This window comes from Larus michahellis, chromosome 6 (assembly GCF_964199755.1).
Source record: "Larus michahellis chromosome 6, bLarMic1.1, whole genome shotgun sequence".
Lineage (NCBI taxonomy): Eukaryota > Metazoa > Chordata > Aves > Charadriiformes > Laridae > Larus > Larus michahellis.
In genome coordinates, this window is record NC_133901.1 from 39,826,103 (window position 1) to 39,843,800 (window position 17,698).

Here is a 17,698-nt window from a genome sequence, read left to right on the forward strand (position 1 = left end):
TCAGTGGTACAAGGGAGGCACCGAAACCAGGGGAACACTCAAACAAGGATGCTCTAGCGAAGGCATATTGTGAAAAAAAAAAAAAAAAAAAAAGCCCAAACAAAAAAAGATGGCTCCAGAAATGAGAACACTTATGATGGACATGGCTCACACTCATGATGAATGCAGCTTGCCTTACTGTTCGCTATGAAGACAAAAAGTGATTTTGATAGCTGAATCATAAAACTAGCCATCGAGTGGAAATCTTATATAGGAGGAATTAGTCATTTATATCTACAATCACTTAGTGAACGGACACCAATAAAACAGACGCATGTGTAACAGATGACAAAACCCGTGTGATAAGTTACATTTATCGGGCACAGAAGAACAGCTCACTCAATAACCCTTTGTTTGCTGGAACTACAAGTTAATTCTCTGCCAAACTCTGGCTGATACAAGATGTAAGCCCCACAATACCATCACATAATCACTCTTCAAGTAAAAATCAAAAAGGAGAGATACAAGAAGCGCCAGACTGGCAGCAGGCACACCCAGGCTCTCGGCTCTGCCACGGGCGCTGGCAGGAGGGAGGATGTATCTCCCTCGCGTCCCGTCGGAGCCCCAAAGCCCCGTCTGCCCCAGCAGGGAGGCCGTACCCTCCCAAAGAAGTAACGAGCCGTACCAGTTTCCCAAGCGCCCTGGCCACGGGAGCTGTGCCCTCGCAGAGGTGCCATCCGGCCACCGTGAGCTTCTGGGCAGCTCCTCCGTACGGGGCAGGCGGCCACCGCCGGCCCCGGCCGAGGAGCGATGCCAAGGGGACGGAGGAAACAGGCAAAAGCAGTTTTTCAGGCAGCACCTGCCCCTCCACTCAGCATCTGCTGCCTTCCCAAAGGCAGCGGGAACCGGCAACCCCAATAAAATCAGCGATTCTGTAGATGTTCGCCAAAAAGGAGTTTTGCCTATAAAGCGAAAAATAATCTATCTTAATATTTATCCCAGTTACAGCCACGGTTGCTAGTGAAAATGTACCAAAAAAAAAAGAAAAAGTAGACGCTAACAGCATTTGTTTCTATTGAAGTTCTTGCAGACAGGGAGGTATTTTATCTTACTTTACCACACATTACTTATGTTCACTTAACAGCTTGCTGTTAACATTGGGTGAGATTCTGCCCTTGGTTAACTGGTGAAAATCTTGAGTAACAGCCACTGAAGCGGATCGAGCTATTTTGGATTTACGCCACTAAGTAGAGACAGAATGTGACCCCTTATCAGTGCCTTTTTGCTTTGAGTATACAAATATTTTATGCATTTCAGTGAGTGACAGAATGCAAAACTTGCAAATATTTATTTTTAGATGTATGGGGAAAAAGCAATTAGAGCTAAAAATGTTAAGAATGAAGAAATCACTTAACAGAAGCAATTATGTTGGGCACATAAACAGCTCTGCCTTCAGACATTTTATTCAAACGCTGCAGAGCACACTAGAAAATATCAATTGTTTAAAAAAACTGCAAGTATTTTTTCACAACTGAAAAATCAATCATTATAAACAACATCTGGGGATCATTAATATCTTACTCTACAGTTGAATTAACAAAATAAAAGAGAAGTCTGACCAGAATCCAGAACATTTCCAGATTTGCTTTTTCAACCTAAAAGCTTATGTTTGCAGAGGTGGGGTGGGAGAGAAGAGGAAATGTACATTTATCTATATTGTGTATAGCACTATTATGCATTAATCATTACTTCCCCTTCAGCTATGTCCTGTTTTTGTTTTGAGAGAGTTAAAATTTGAAATATTTAGCTAAGCCACCCTGCCCAGGACCTTGGAAAAGATTTGCATATTTTTCAGACTGTTGGAGATGCCACCATAAAGCTCCATCTAAGGAGGTCCCACTATCCACGCTAATAAAAAGCCTCCACACCCCTCCTATTGCATTTCTAAATGTTTAAATCTTCTCGTCTTAGCAGAGGAGCACTAACACCAACCCCACTCTAACATCACATTTGTGTTACAACAAAGAAGCCTGAAGCATTTCTCTGGAAACTTCAGGGTTTTCTAAATTTCACTGATGGAAATTATCCTGCAGGTAGCCAAAAGAGTCAACAGCAATAACGCTGATATTTTACATCAGCGGAAAAACATTTAAAAACCACCCTTTCAGGCCTAAGCACAATTCTTATACTAGAGGTGGTTTAAAAAGAAAAGCCAACTTTGACTAACACAAATAAAGTCACCAACAAGAAAACTGTATTTCATTTAGACTGGAAACATTCTTTCTTCTTTCTTTTTTTTAAAGTCTCATTCCCTGCCAAGGTTTTGTTTTGTTACGTTTTTCCCCTAAACAACTGATTTTTATCTATGAGTCACAAACTTCTGTAAACTGAGACGTATAACAAAAGCAAAGGCCAAATTTCAGCTATACCAGCAGTAATGGTACCACTCCGTACCCTGAAGTCATCAGCTTTCATCCTACACATTTTTCCTGGCATATGACCTATCCCTAAGAAGTCCTGCCACGGCTTCCCTGGTCAAGGAGAAGATGGAAGGTGAGTCCTTCTGAAATTGTTGGCTCAGAAACCCCGGCGGCTGGGAGGACGGGTAAGTCATCCCTCACTCCTCACCACTCCCTGCCAGCCCTGCAAGTGAGAGAATCTGCTTTCTGCATTGTTTTACACGGAGATCCGAGTTGTTGAACGTTTTGTGTTTTGTTTTGCTTTTAATGGAGATGATTTTTCCCAATGCAAGCAATATATTTTTAAGGTTTTTCTGGGGGGGAAGGGGAGAGGAGGGAAGTGGGGCCTGCATTGCCCTTTACACATAATTTTTTTCAATGAGCAGTTTCCCCTCCACATTGCTCATGTTATGGTAAAATGAAGAAGTTTCATTTTACAGAGAAAAAATGATATTAATACCACAGCAGGATGTAGTTCTCTCAGTTTTTGGTATGAAATGTTTTATAAAAATTGGCCCTTGCACACAAAAATAAAACTTTTAACCTTCTTTTGGGGGTGAACAAGTGTTTACAGTACCCCAGGGACCAAACAGCTTGTTTAATGGCATATTGGACCCAGCATGCTATAAAAATAATCCAGAATGCCTTAAAATTTACCGAATAGATTTTAAAAATTGAGAAGAAATAAAGGAATTCAGTTTTCTCTCACACTCCAGTTTATAGAAAAAAGCAACCCCATGTTCACAAAATGAATGCGAGACTCCTGGTTCATCTTTAGCAGGCAGGATTTATAATATTTATCTAGCAAAGCACCATGATTAATCCTTCTGTGCGAGATTTTCACCTGGCGAAGCTGATGGAGCTGTAGAAATCCACCATCACCCAAGCACCTGACCCTCCTGCTTCTGAGCTGTGCTGAGCCCCCAGGCCTGGAGAAGGTGGAGGTGACGCTGACAGACTCATCTCTGCGCTCCCTTGCTGTGGGGGCCCATGCGCATTTGGCAATGCAGCCCACAGCCGGGTTGGGAAAGGGTCCACACTCATCAATGCGCCCTGGAAGTCCCTCCAAGCGGTGGAGTAGGCGTGAGTCCAGTAGAAGGCCAAGTCACCTTCTTCGGACAAGGAAACGCAGAACGTGTGTGCGCTCCAGCAACACCTGCACACCCGTTTCTGCCCAGGGACCCTCAGATACACCTTCTGGATGCTGCACAAGCAGCTTTGCCTCCTGTTAGATCTCTTCAGTCTATAATGAAAACTATTAGGATCCCTATTTTTTCATTCCTTCTCTCTTGCAGCATAGATGACCGCACAGCAAATGCCAGTAAATTATATACGTTTACAAAAGTTATTCAATAACAGTAACCCCAGAGGCTAATAAATGAAAAAGATTCTGAAAAAAGTCTTTACCAATGATCTCAAATTGAAGAGAAATGAATTGTTCAGCTGGTACATATTATTTTTTTATTTTAAGAGAGCAGGAGAATGAGGAAATAGGGGTTTGTTTTTTTCCACATGCCAATTAATAGCAGCAGTTAGATAAAGGAATGCGTAGGTGAACTCTAGTCTGGACAGAGAAATAAAAGGAGGGAACTGATCCCGTTTGCTCACATCCAGCTGGTCCCTCCCTTGGGCAGACATGGCCCGCAGGACCGTGGCAGGGACTCGGCTGCCACTGCTGCCCGGGTCCATCCCGAGGTCTCCCCCTGGCCCTCACTCAGTGCCCACCTGCAAACCTGCACGGGCCGGTGGCACCGCCAGGCAGGGCTCAAGCCTTTCTGCTTCAGTTTGACCGTGGACAACTCCACTCCAGCCTCCTGTGCACATTCAAAATCCCAGATTTCTTGTTCCTAACCACCAACACCAGCATTTCATTACCCACGTGGACTGTTTCACGCTGGTGAGGACCCCCCATTGCTTCTACTTCAGGAGGAAGTACACAGTCTGACTGTGGTCATATCCATGAACTTTGGCTATCAAGCCATCCAAGCACGGCTTATGTCTTCTGCTTTCTGAAGAGAAGCAAGCTTTTGAGACTATCTGCATTCTGGAGGGGAACCCTCCAAGGCAGTTAGATTAACTAATCGGTAGTTATACCAACAAGAATGGGAGCAGGAGGCTTCCCACTCACAGCAGTCTTTCCCCTTTAAACGCAGAGCAAGTCCTTCCCTGGGAGGCTGAAAAGAAATAGATGCCAATGTTTGAGGCTCTCCAGCTGCCAAGCCAATTCCTCAGCAGCCCACTTCTCCAGTGGCCTCCTTGATGGGATGCTGTGGCACACTGAACCGAGTTCGAGGAGAATCAGAAAAGGACTCTGCAAGGAAATCAGTCCTGAATATTCCTGCCCAAACCACCTGGGCACATGCCATACAGCAGTGGACAGGCAGGAGGGAGGCAGACACACGTAGCCACAGCATCGGCAGCAGGTCCTGGCTGTGGCAGCCCACACCGAAGCCGGAGTGGAAGCTCACCACAGCCTAACATTTACAAAAGCCCTATGGAAATACAGAAGCCATCCGCATGGCACTGCCTGAAGCATCAAAGCATCTCTTCAGGAGCTGACAGACAGCATTTACATACCTCTTCTACTTAAAAAAGAAAAAAAATCCCACACCAAAATAACATTATTTATTGTCAACAAAACTTAACTTTTCTTCCTCATTTCCTGCTTTATTTAGTTTTTGTTAACCCCCATAGAATGGGGAAGAAAAGGGGGAGGATGAGAAGGAGTCAGAGCTGAACAAAACGTTTTTGTTAAAAATATATATAAAAAAAGTAGAGAGAATACTTCCTGGAAAAAACGTTTTTCTGTATTAAAACTGCCTAACAAGGACAACAGCTTACACGCTGCGGTGAATGGGGCTCTTTGTAAAGGTGTTCCTGGCGTCTCACTTGTGACACGCTCTATCTGTCGCACAGTACTCCAACACTCAGAGAACGTGTAACACCTTCCCCAACAGCAACGTTTCTGAAGAAGACCTGGCATCCCTATCAGAAGCCAGCACTTCTCGCATAAAGACATCAGTAGACCATATTTCCCAAATTTTGGACTCGCTCCAGAGTTTGGAAAATTTCAGGTGATGGGGAAATACACGTGTTCCTCTCTCATTCTTCTGCACACTTCTTTCATTTGCAAGGTAAGGAATAGCCAAACCCTTCAAATTAAATGTGTCTGGATCTCCTTATAGACACCTTTTAAGAATTTTAGTCACATTTCTGTAATCTGGTCTCCCCTCAGATTTGACTGATAAATACCAGTGCCTTAGAGTAATCCATTTATCTACTGTACCACCCTGTCTCTGTTTAGCTTTAGCAGTCATCACTTTCCACATGTGACATCAATCTACATGATATCAATGTAAACTGTTTGTATAACGAAGTGTTGTACATTTTATTGTCCTGCTAGCGAAGAAAAGGATAAAATAGCACTTTGCCTGTTGCCTTCAACAAAGGTAGTATAATTGACACCATACATTTTGCAATACAGAAACGGAACCATACATTGGCCAGTTTTTTCTTCCTAACACAGCAGGGCTCGCAAATTTTACCACATCATTATTTTCATAAGAAATACTTTTAAAGAGTAGTATTTTTTTTTTTGTTTTATGGGCACTTAAAAAAATCTGCTTCTTACACCAAACTAAATTTTAAACACACATTATTAATTTCTATGGCTAAGATTTCTGTGGCTCTGGTTTGATAATGAGATAATTGCCTCGCAAAGGTCAAGAGAATGGCATAGTTAGCTTTCAGAGACTGAACAAAGCACTTGCTATGGTTCACTAAGCGTAGTTTCTGCATCACTCCACATCTCTGATTCATCTATTACTAATATTCCATGATACACTTACATTATGGATCCAACTATTTCAACAAACCTGCAATCAAGGAGTGACCCTGAATAAAATACTCCACAGAAAGCAGATGGTACGCTCATCAAACGCCTTCAAGCCTAAAATAACCTTTCCCATATAAGAAGGATAGTCAATTAAAACTGAACTTTATATTCTGAGCTGGAGGCTCAGCGTAAATAAAAATCAACATGATACTATTATGTTATTGGACCAAACTTCCAGGGCATTTCATTCATTTTTTCACCACCCCCACCCCCTAAGAGCAACCGACACTTTTATTCATAGTTCATTCAAAGCCTGTAACGTTTTATGTGAGTATGAGCAGACTTGACAGTTTGGGCCCGATCCTGCAAAAGCTTGACATCACAAAATTAGAAGTATTCACAGCAGGAATGTGCTCCAGTAGCGACAGCGCGTAAGAAGAATCTCTCCTACCTGTCGGGAGCTGATCGGTGCAGCAGCAGAGGAGCCGTCCTGCACTACCTCACAAAATGCCCCAACGCCACCAGTTGGGTTGGCGTTCCTCTGCCAACACAACAAGGGCTGGAATGGGCGCCAAGCTCAAAGCCAGCGTGCAAGAGAGAGGAAAAAGAGGGGAGATGATTCTCCCGTCACAGGCATTGTTGAACCCCTTCCCTCTCACTCCCATTATTATATGTTAAATGCATAATCAGAAATTCTCTAAGAGACCACAAGAACTTCCTCGCAGAGGTGCAGGGATCTCACACAGCAAAGGTGTGCCCACCGCTATGCGAGCAGATTTTGCTAGCATTAGCTGCAGCGCTCATCCATCTGGTTATGGGTAATAAAACTTAATTCTCACAGCACAGGTACACCGCTAAAGAAATTACACTGGACCCATTACTGGAGTTACCCTGCGTGTGTACACAACATGCGTTCTGCCACACATTCAGCAGCACATCCGCTGCCCTTGGGTTGATCAGACACACACACACAAAAAAAAGAAATGTGTGAAATCACCTGGCAGCTATCAGGAGCTGAATCTTGCAGCCCTCTCTCCCAGCTGTAAGGGGCTGCATACTTCTCTGGAGCTGCAGAGTATTCTCTACACCCTTGGAATTAAGAGGTCACCTCCCAGAAGTGCCTCTGCACTTGTAAAATCAAGCTCCTGGCACTGGCAAAGCCCTCACTCAAAAAGCCCATGTTCCAGGAAGGCCAGAAACACCAGTTGTATCTGACTTTTGTCCAGGGCCCTGGGAGCACACGCGCAGTTGATATGGGCTCTGGAACAGCAATGGGACGCGCAGGGAGTCTCTCCTATTTTGCATTTGTTACCATATTGCACCAATAATGACTTTAAAAAAACCCAACTCGCTTTGTAAAGCTTCTGGAAAGACACAGGCTACAGGCAAATGGTTAAGTAGACAAATTTCAAATCCAGACAAGGGATCCCTTCACTCGTACTGAGTAACAGTGCTACACACCCTACCTGTGTAACATTATCGGCTGTGGTAAACTCAAGTTGCAATACCAAGATCACCAGTGGCAAGAAGCCTTCAGTCTCACAGAAGAGCGAGCATATTTGGTACTTAACATTTCAAACATAAACAGCATTGACTCACTTCAAAGGAATCACATCTTCCCCTTGGAAATCAGTGAACGTTTAAAAAGAAGAAAAACATCTTTACTTGTGAGAAAAAGAAAATAGCTGCAACATGACTTACCAAACTCATCACATATACTTTCATTTTCTATTAGAGTAGGATGATCAAATGTATCCCGACAATAGAAGATTTGGGGGTTCTTGCTTGTTACTGCAATGCCTCCCAGGGCTAAAACAAACTGGTCTGTTAGTATTGAAGAAGGCTTGTCCTGAATGCGTTTTAGCATGGAACGATATCGACAGTACTGTGGGTAGCTGAGAATTAGCAGGTTTGAATCTTCATCATCCTCACCTGGAAGAAAAAAAGAAAAGAAAAAAATACTCTTAGTACGTCAGAAAAATACAAAACAAGGGCTGTAACTCAAGCATCTCAGAAAACCCATGGCCCACTTGTTCAGTCTTTTCTCAAAACCTATCTTTTGTAGCACAGCGGTTTTTGAAAGGTAGGTCAAAAATAGAAATTTAAAAAAAGTTTACTGAAACAGTCTCTTTTCTGGCTTTCTGTTCAGTTCTCCCATGCTTGCCCACAAGGACTCTACCTGGATGAGGAAGAGAACATCGCTCTGCAGAAGTTGGCCAACGGCCTGAATCAAAGTACTCTCCATACTTTGCCAACTTGGCTGCTTTGATAGAAATATTATCTGTCATTTTTACTCAGCTCTCTATACAGCCTTACTGTACTCATGTTTACACCAGCTAACGTCTTTTAAAAATAATAACATACAAGCCCCAGAGCATACAGCTATTAACTCTCCTTTGAAGTAGCTGATACTGGCAACTACCAAAGGGTCCCTGGGCCGGGGAGGTGGGCTGATCTCACCTGCTCACTGACGCTAAGCTACCCCAACAGGTACAAATAACTTTCTTCACGTTAACTGCAAATGCAGCAGGACTCAATAAAACACCTACAGAGCACAACGAGCAAATGAATTTCCAATTGTTAAAATGCGGGCTCAAAGTACAAAGCAATCTAGAGCTCCGACCTTTCCATTCCCCCAGATTTTAGATGATATTAGGCATCAAGGCGGCAGATTTTGAAATATCACTATCAAGTTTCATCATATGATAACCAGCAGGAAACCTAACAGCAAAAAAAACCCCAACCAGAGACGCAAACATGAGAAATTATTCATTTGTGGGTACGCAGCCAGTACTTAACAGCACTTCTTTTTATGCTCATTTATCTCCTCTGGTGGGGTAACTGAACGTGGCTTTGCCAATGAAGACAAAATAAGAGCATGCAGTTTACGTTTTCTGCTGTACTCTGATTACTGAATAACTCAGCTATTTCTTCTGTCAGAGACAAAAGGTCTACTATTTAATCCCATTACCAATACTGAAATCATCTTTCTTACCCTTAAAGTAAAAATCACTTCAGATATTGAAAGAAATGTCAGATCAGTTCTCCCCAACTAAATACGATGGCGCAACTCATCTTGATTTGCGTGAGGCAATGGAAATGTTGACACATAAAAGGCTAAATTTTAAAAAGCCTCTGGAAGCAGATATATCACCTAGAATGTCATCATGGTAGACGAATGCAATGCTGCAAAAAAAATCAACCCAGCAGACGGACTTGGGAAGTAGTGTTTTTACAAGCACAGCTCCTGAAAGCCATTACTTTTAAAAACTCCGAACTTTCCCCGCTACCCTGACGTAGATGGGGAGATCAAACAATTTGTGTAAAAAAGTAAGAGCAATACATTTTGGTAAACAGCATTGACATTACTTTTCTAAGAAAATAAAATTTATGGCCCTAAAACCTTTTTCAGTCAATCAGGATGTGGTCATGCTTGTCTTTGTTTTCAACAAGTAAGTATCCCATAAGCCGACACAACAGCACGATTGAGCCAATTGCTCCTGGGAATAAGGCGCTCGCTTCTTTATTAGGAAACTCTAAAAATCAGATCAGGAAAACTGTTCTAGGAATTAACAAGCACATGATCCGTCCTTTAGCTCCTTCGAGAGTTTCATACACGCCTGCCTGACAGTTATTACTACTTTATACCTTTGTGTAGATAGTGGTGAGCTGAATCTGTTGATCTGACAGCACTTTTCTTATGCCAGGATGTGGTCAGCTTTTTAAACAGGGTGTATATAAATGTATGTCCCGTGTGCCTTTGTAGTAAACCATTAGTTTCTAGACAAATGTGCTGTAAGTCCCTGCACAGAATTACACAAACTTTCTACCCCTGACAACTGACAGCTTAACTCAAACCCCTGGCATAAATTAAAATCAACTCATTTTTTACAGGATCACTTTTATACATCCTTGTGCAACTCCAGTGAGTACTTTATGATGCATTTGTTTCCTTTCTTTATTCACCCCAGGTTCAATAGATAAATCTAAGAATGAACAAACGCTGAATAAACTGAAGATTTGTTTAGTGAAAGACAAACAGAGTGTTCCTGGAACAAAGGCTTTTTTTCTCAACCACGCCCACGTGAGAAAATAGAAATCAAAGTAGACCAATCCCTAATAAAATGCAAGCCCAAAGAAGTATTTTTCTTCTAGCAAAATACAACACGTGCCATTTAATGGTGGGCTTAGTGTATATTGCTGAATATTTTTGATAAAAATGGTTAGAAAGAGTTCACTGAGAAGGATGAGAGAGCAAAACATAGATCACATTCCATTAAAATCAAGAAAAACAATGTAATTTCTAAAAACATTTAACTGAGATCCTAGAAAACCGAGATGCCGTATTTCTGAATCTCATTTTAGCTTCAACAGAGAGAACACAGTGAAAGATAATACCTACAGTAGGCTGTTTGTAAGGCTCAACCGAAATTACTCTAATCCCATGCTTATATCATAATTGTGTGTTTTAATAACCCCCTCCAATGTCCATTTTTCATCTACTTATATATTTCAGGGCTGAAAACAGAGAAACTGTAATTAGGAGGCAAGGTTCCACCCCTGCCTTCCGAGCGCTGCCTATATATGCATAGATGTAATCCAACAGTTCCCTTTGTGAGGGGTAAAGAGAGCTGGGATTTGGCACAGCCTGGCATTTATGTTGGATTACATGTTCTTCAAGTTGTCTTTGTAAGTAAGAGATGCATGAAATGCCAAACACAATGAATCTATGCAAGAACTGACTTTTCAAATCAGCACAACCATTTTTAATATGTAACGCAAGACAATTAAAAGCCCCCAAAGGAAAAAAAAGTAATAATAAAGCCTGCTAAAAGCACGAATTCCTAACAAATCCGTCTAGAGCCAGAACTATTTACAGAGAGAGCAGAGAAATACAAAACTATAGCTCGCTTTTTGTTTGCTTGTTTCGGAAACATCAGCCTATAATGTTATTGCTAACCGCCATAATCTACTCTCAACATCAGTAAGCATTTTTTTTCTTTAAAAAGACCTTCACACCAGGATTTTATAGAGCTTGATGGAAAAACTATGCATGTTCCTTCCTGTACCTAATTACCTCAACTGCAAAAGCTGCCAAGTATTTTGCCCTTTAGTTCTTTTAATCGTATTAGTGCAAATGCATTCGGATGCCAACAGAAACAAACATTTAAAGATTTTTGCTTAAAAGATTCCAAATATGTACGAGGCTGGTGCTAGGAAAGCACACTCCACTTCTTCCCAGAAAGCACAGAGTTATTTCTGCAGAAGAAATATGAATTTGTGCCTCTTGTAAGACTAAATGTCTAGTTTCGACCCAATTTAAGTAAAATAATGTCAATATGAACTGCTCTCACAATGATTTATGCTACCTTCTGTTACTTTATTACGTTAGACATTCCTTTCTCTAAGCTTTATACTTTTCGCCGTGCTCCTAGCAACCACATAAAGGCTGAGCACCAACTTTACGCGCCTGGCACCCTTCCAGGCTCGACTGTTATTGATAATTATATTGAAGTTTCAATTTAATTGCTACTCTGTTGTGACACAGAATATTTTTTGTAATTAGGCATTTCCCATTTTCTGTCCATTCATTTTTTGTATTACTGAAAATGATTTCCCCCCCTTCCCCCCAGAAAACATAAGCAGAACAATGATACAGATAAGAGTAGGTACATCTGTTACTATCATTACCAACACAGTAATGTGAAGGGAAGAAAAAAAAAATTTAAGGGAAAAAAAATTGTGAATATAATTTCTCGGAAGGTAATTTTCTTTTCAGTTTAAGTGCTCTTATTCTTCTTATAGTTACTCAATGATTTCCTGTTCTAATTACAAGACGTTCTACAGAAAGTCATTTTTAAAAAGGAAATGTACTAGAGCAGAAGGCTAAATAGCGTCACTCGCTTGCTATGGTTTGAAATTCCAAACTTCTGCATCTCTTTTATCAGTTCTCTGCTCCACCTTTATGCAATATATTCTACCACAAATCTACCATCTCTTCCGAAGCAGTTAACAAAAATGTATACATCAAAGAGGAAAACACACTAGCAGTTAAACTGCAGGCAAAAGAAAAAAAAAAATCATTTTTTTCCTCCTCACTGTAGCTGGTAAATTGGAGGCAAGCCAAGCCTAGGAGTGGAAAATATTAAAAAGTAAAAAAAAAAAAGGAAGAAGAAAGCTTGATTAAAAAGCGAGAGAAGAGATATTCAGTTCTAAATCTAAATGAATAAGCCACAAACTATTTCATAAAAACATACTGTGACGTAAATTACACATCAGTATTGCACTGTTGTGGTTATTTTGAGAAATGGCTTGTACTGTAAGTCAGCTGGTAAAACCCCACCCTTAATGATTTTGTAATTCTCCATACAGCAATCAACTGGAGCAGTCATGAAATTGCCAAGAAGGAAAACAGACAGAGCTGCAGAGAGTTTGTAATAAAAAGATAATGTACTTTTAACATAACAGAAGTAGAAGATTGGTTTTATTAACTAAAAAAACTACTTAAAAGGTCCCAGGCTTGCCATTTGTTTTGATAAATGTTAACACAGATCTTCATAAGATAAGCAATGGAAGTATCAAGGGAACCAGATAAAATGGGACAATGCTTTGGTGTGTGGGTAGCAAATTGAGCAAGGGAGTTATTTGGAATACAGAGCGAAAATGAAGGAAGCTGCAGGGCTCTGTCCGTCAGGCTCCTCTCCCACACGGTGCCATGGCTACTCTGCCTTCTTTCATTGCCCTCAGTTACTAAGGGGGCCTCCCCGAGGATACACGTATCATAATTAGTTTATCATTACTGGTATGCACGGCTTTGACGATATCATCAATATGTAGCAGATAGAGAGGTAATGGAGGATGCACCTGGACGTCCGGAGGGACTGGGGACAACGGCGAGGATTAGCTGTTCTCAATGAACACAGTCATGACTCCCAAGACGGGATGCTCATGACCGCTGCAGAGCAACGTTCAGGTGTCACTGCCCTCCCAAGACCGGTCCTCAGCAGCCCACTGCAGCACAGATGATGGGACTCGTTTCATCTAGTAATGCCATTTCAGTCCAAACAGTTGTGCAGATCCCACTGTAGCCAGAGACATTGCCTTCCAACCAGCTGTTTTGTAAGATATGGATCAACTCCCTCTCTGGAGCTACTATTCCCTCATCAATGACAACTAGCTTAGTCTAGGGGCTTAACTTGCAGATCAAACTAAGCGAGTGAAACAAATGTCATCTAAGTGACAATGCAGTCCATCCTACGCCAAAGCAATGGTCCAAATGCATGCTAAAAAATCCCCTTCCCGCAGACACACTCGCCGTCAAGATAAAAAAGGCTGATCTCATATGTGAAAACAGACTTTGGCTCTTCCAGCTCTTACGGTAGGATCTAGTTTTCCTTCCCCTGTTCTACTCCTTTGGCAAGGACTTTCTGCAGTATGGGCAGGACAACACAGGTGTAGAGGAGACGGAGATGTGCGTAGCTGACCTTTCAGACCAAGGACTGCAGGTCATACAGGCTCTGCACGTCTCAAAAGCTGCCTGTTCTAACATCCCAAGGGGAGACAGCACAGCTTTCCGCAGACAGAAATGAACTTACTACACAATTAAGTAAAAAACCTGAATCCCCCCCAAAAGTCAAAGAGCAACAGAAACAGCAGAACAATGAAAGAGTGACCACAAGGAGGAAGAAGAAACTGGGTCTTTATGACCTAAAAACCTTTAAGAACAATTTTGCAATGAAAACACCTTCATCATCCAGTCATAAGCTGCCAAATACCCCCAAATCATCATCTGCATAACTGCAGCTGGCCAAGAAGCAATGCCAATCATCACCTACTTCTCTGGGTCTTGCCTGTGAGAGAAAGGATGGCTCTCCCAATGAAATAACCTTCAGGGGAGGATTATGGATGGCTCCTTGCTTGACCACTTCACACACTGAATCCAGACACAAGGCTCAGAGCCCCAGTAGGATCCACGTCCCTTTGCACTAGGCTGCTGTGAGCTAGGAGCAGCGGCGGCGGAGTTCCAGTAGCCGCATCATCGTCACGAAACTACTTCTGCATGCTCTAGCACACCAGTCCATGCTCTCTCCAGTCATTAGGGAAGACTTACCAAAATGGCTTTTCCTGCCCAGCTTGCCTTTTCATTCCCATGGTCTTTGTTCACTCCAGTAACAACACTTGGTGTGCCTTGGCTGGCTAATTAGTCACAAGACCTAAAAATACTAATCTAAGAATCATATTTCTCTCACAGATAAATGCAAATACAGTAATAATTTAACCCCATGAGATGGGACAGGAAATCTGTGGGTTTGAGTTTAATAAATTTGGGTAAATTACTGCCACAACAGGGATACCGCTTTGTTGGCAGGACCCATGCTACTCATCCTTGCTTCGAGAAGCCCCCTCTATTTGAATGCTAATGCAATCAAGAACAAAGGCAACGTGTTGCAGGATACGGAACACAGTGATTACATTTATGTTTACCAGATAATGATGATGTTAACAAGTTGCCTGTAATTCTTACATGGACGTTTGCCTGCCTGATATTGCTTTCAAATTGATCAAAAGTCAAAAGCCATTTCTGCCAATACACAGAATAAAATGCACAGCCCTTCTGCATGTATCAGGTATTTCTTCCTTTGCAAGGAAGAGACAGAGCTAATTCTCAGAATTCCGTGCCACTTCCTCAGCCTTCCGTTTTCTGTCACAGCACCAGCAGAGCATCAGCCATTCAGAGAATTCCTACGATTAGTTTAACATTTGAAAGAAAGAGAGTACTCACAAATCTGCTGGAGATTGAAACTACTGTTCAACCCAACAGCAATACAGTCATTAAAAAAAAAAAAAAAAGAAAAAAGACAGCACCATCTAATGCGTACTTAAAGCACATGGCTGAAGAACATTTTACAGTTGGTGATTTGGATCTGAGTTGTTCTAGTCCTACTTAACGGGGACGGAACAGAGTATATTGAACGATGACTGACAGTATGTCCATATAATCAAATCTTCCATAATATTTCTCATTAAATCACTTTGAATTTGAATCATAAATCCAATTTTTGAAGAAGACGAAAGGAATTTAATACCGAAAAAGTTTCCAACCAGGCATTCAACATCCTTTTTCAGACCCTAATCCAATATTCAGCTCCTCATAACTGCAGCTCCTACCCTGCGCTCCCAGGATCCTCCTGCGCCTTAGGAAGCAGGTTTATGAGGTGTTTCTAGACTCGAAAGAAGAGTGACTGACAATCGTCATTTCCAGCTTTTATATAACCCTTCCATCCACAGGCCTCAAACTGCTTTATGGAGATGAGTAAAAATTATTATCCCCATTACACAGAGAGAGAAACTGAGACAGAGAGAGCTTAAAGGATTTATTCTACAGCATCAAGCAACTTAAGAGAGCAAGGGAGAGAGCAAACAGGCCAGGCAGAAATCCTTGTCGAGGGGATTTCTGGGTAAGTCAGAGTTTCCTAAGTTTCCTCAAGAGGGAAGGCAGCCGTCTCCGGCCACCCCAGCCTGCCTGCCTGCCTGCCTCCACCAGAGATGGGGGACGGACCAGGTGGGGGCTCTGTGTTGAGGCTTCTCTCCTACCTCAACCATTTTCCCTGTCCCCCACAATCCCAGTCATTTCCTTCATTTTGTTTAGCTGCTGCGCGGCTGGGATTATCTTCCCCCTCCATGGAGGGTTTGCAAAGCACTGGTTCGCTCTCCCACCGTACCGCAGGTGACTGCCGCAACGGTAGTTGTAGGAGCAGGAGAAAAGCAAGCTGACGCTGGGGATGCGGCCAAGTTCAGAGTTGGGCTATGAAACTGTCTCCTTGCCTCCCAAAATTTCCTTCTCCCCTTACTCCTCATGTCACAGGCACAGGCCAGCCCATGCCCCAACAGCCATGTATGCCTACAGAAAACCACTCCGATATGAAAGGTTTTTAAACTGCCCTATTAGCTTTCTAAAGCAGATGGAGATGGGGGGAAGGGGGAGATTGATTGTAGAAGGGAGCACATGCTGCCTGTCCTCTTGAATGTTCTGGGTCATGTGGACCATTCAGGTTGAACGTGCATCAGCTTTAAAACAAGTATTTATCCTGGTTGTCGTGGTTACTGATAAGCAGCTTCAATTCTGCCGATAACAAAAAGAAGAAAGAATTAAAAAGGGGAGGGGGGCTGAAAACATAATTTGGTAATATGACGAAGCCAAGAAGAGGAATTAAATCACATTAAACAAGCCAATTGTACTGTAAATGGCTCTGCCTCTGTATTTGCTTTTAAATCATCTAAGGCTCTAACATGGCAGCTGCTTCAGTTTTAACAAACAAACAGTAAAAATCCCTTTTAATAACGAAAGGAAATAATGATATACTTTGCTTTAGCTGAATTCAAACATAATTTAATTTTTCCTGAGGTGAGATTTGCACAGGGAACAATCAGATAATAAGTGTTATCATTCTCATAGACAAAACCGAACCAGCACTTTGCAATTCAAAGTGCTATTTAATGCACCATTTTCAGCAATCTCTGAACACCATCCAACATACCACTGAACTACGCTTCAGTACTTACACATAAAGCCTGATCCTGCAAATACTTGAGCTACAAACACAAGTACTTCCAGGGCTGCTGTGGCTGAAGTTACACATTCCCTAAAGCGCCTTCACGAGGGGCATCACATCCAGTAACTTATCCTACGCCACGTCCTCATCATCTTTATTATTATTACTATTACTGTGATTATGTGTCTTGCACAGAGAAAATACGGGAGAATGAAAAACTCTGCTCTCGCAGAGAAACACGCAACTAGAGCCACTGGCAAGAGAAGGGCACGCATTTTTACAGTGATGACCATTAGCCGCTGGAACGACCTCAAGGACATAACAGGTTCCCCAATCCAGGGCTCAAGACTGAATATTTTTTTCCTGAAGATATTTTCCGGTCTGACGAGTTTTAAACGTGTGGTCTGTTACTTGCCCTCTGTGTTGAAGAGGTCCACGACAAATCCATATTTGCTTGGGAAAATTTTAAGGCATGAAAAACTGGGAAAAAAAACGGAAAGCCCCTGAGAGTTAAACTGAGTTACTGGGCTTAATATCAGAGTAACCAGGTCTCCTCTCGTCTCCGCTCTCTTTCCCCTCTGCACACCGTTCAAACACGAACGAGAGAAGCACGCGCAGCCCTACTTATAAGGGACTGTTGCACCACCTCTTCCACCCGGCAGAATCAACCGCCTTCATTTTCCACTGCCCCCAAAAGTATGAGTCAAAAGCCTTTTCTTGGTGTTTCACACGCGGCCCTTTCACTATCGTTCTGAAAATTCGGAGGAACTGCGCCCTCCTCGAAATAGCAACGGCAGAAGCTGCCGGTCCCGGAGCTGTGACACGGGGTGGAGGGTGGAAATGGTCCAGTGATTTAAACAGTCGGGCTCCGC

General features: G+C 42.3%; 1 protein-coding gene across 6 annotated transcripts in view; it reads right to left on the reverse strand.

Annotated features, from left to right (window-relative positions):
• The window catches only part of ARID5B (AT-rich interaction domain 5B), a 119,145-nt gene that overhangs the window by 63,862 nt on the left and 37,585 nt on the right, over nt 1-17,698 (reverse strand). For all 6 annotated transcript variants that reach the window (XM_074590220.1, XM_074590218.1, XM_074590222.1 and 3 more), the window contains one exon: nt 7,975-8,205. In XM_074590220.1, the coding sequence (XP_074446321.1) occupies nt 7,975-8,205 (231 nt within the window). The remainder of the gene's footprint in view (nt 1-7,974; nt 8,206-17,698) is intronic.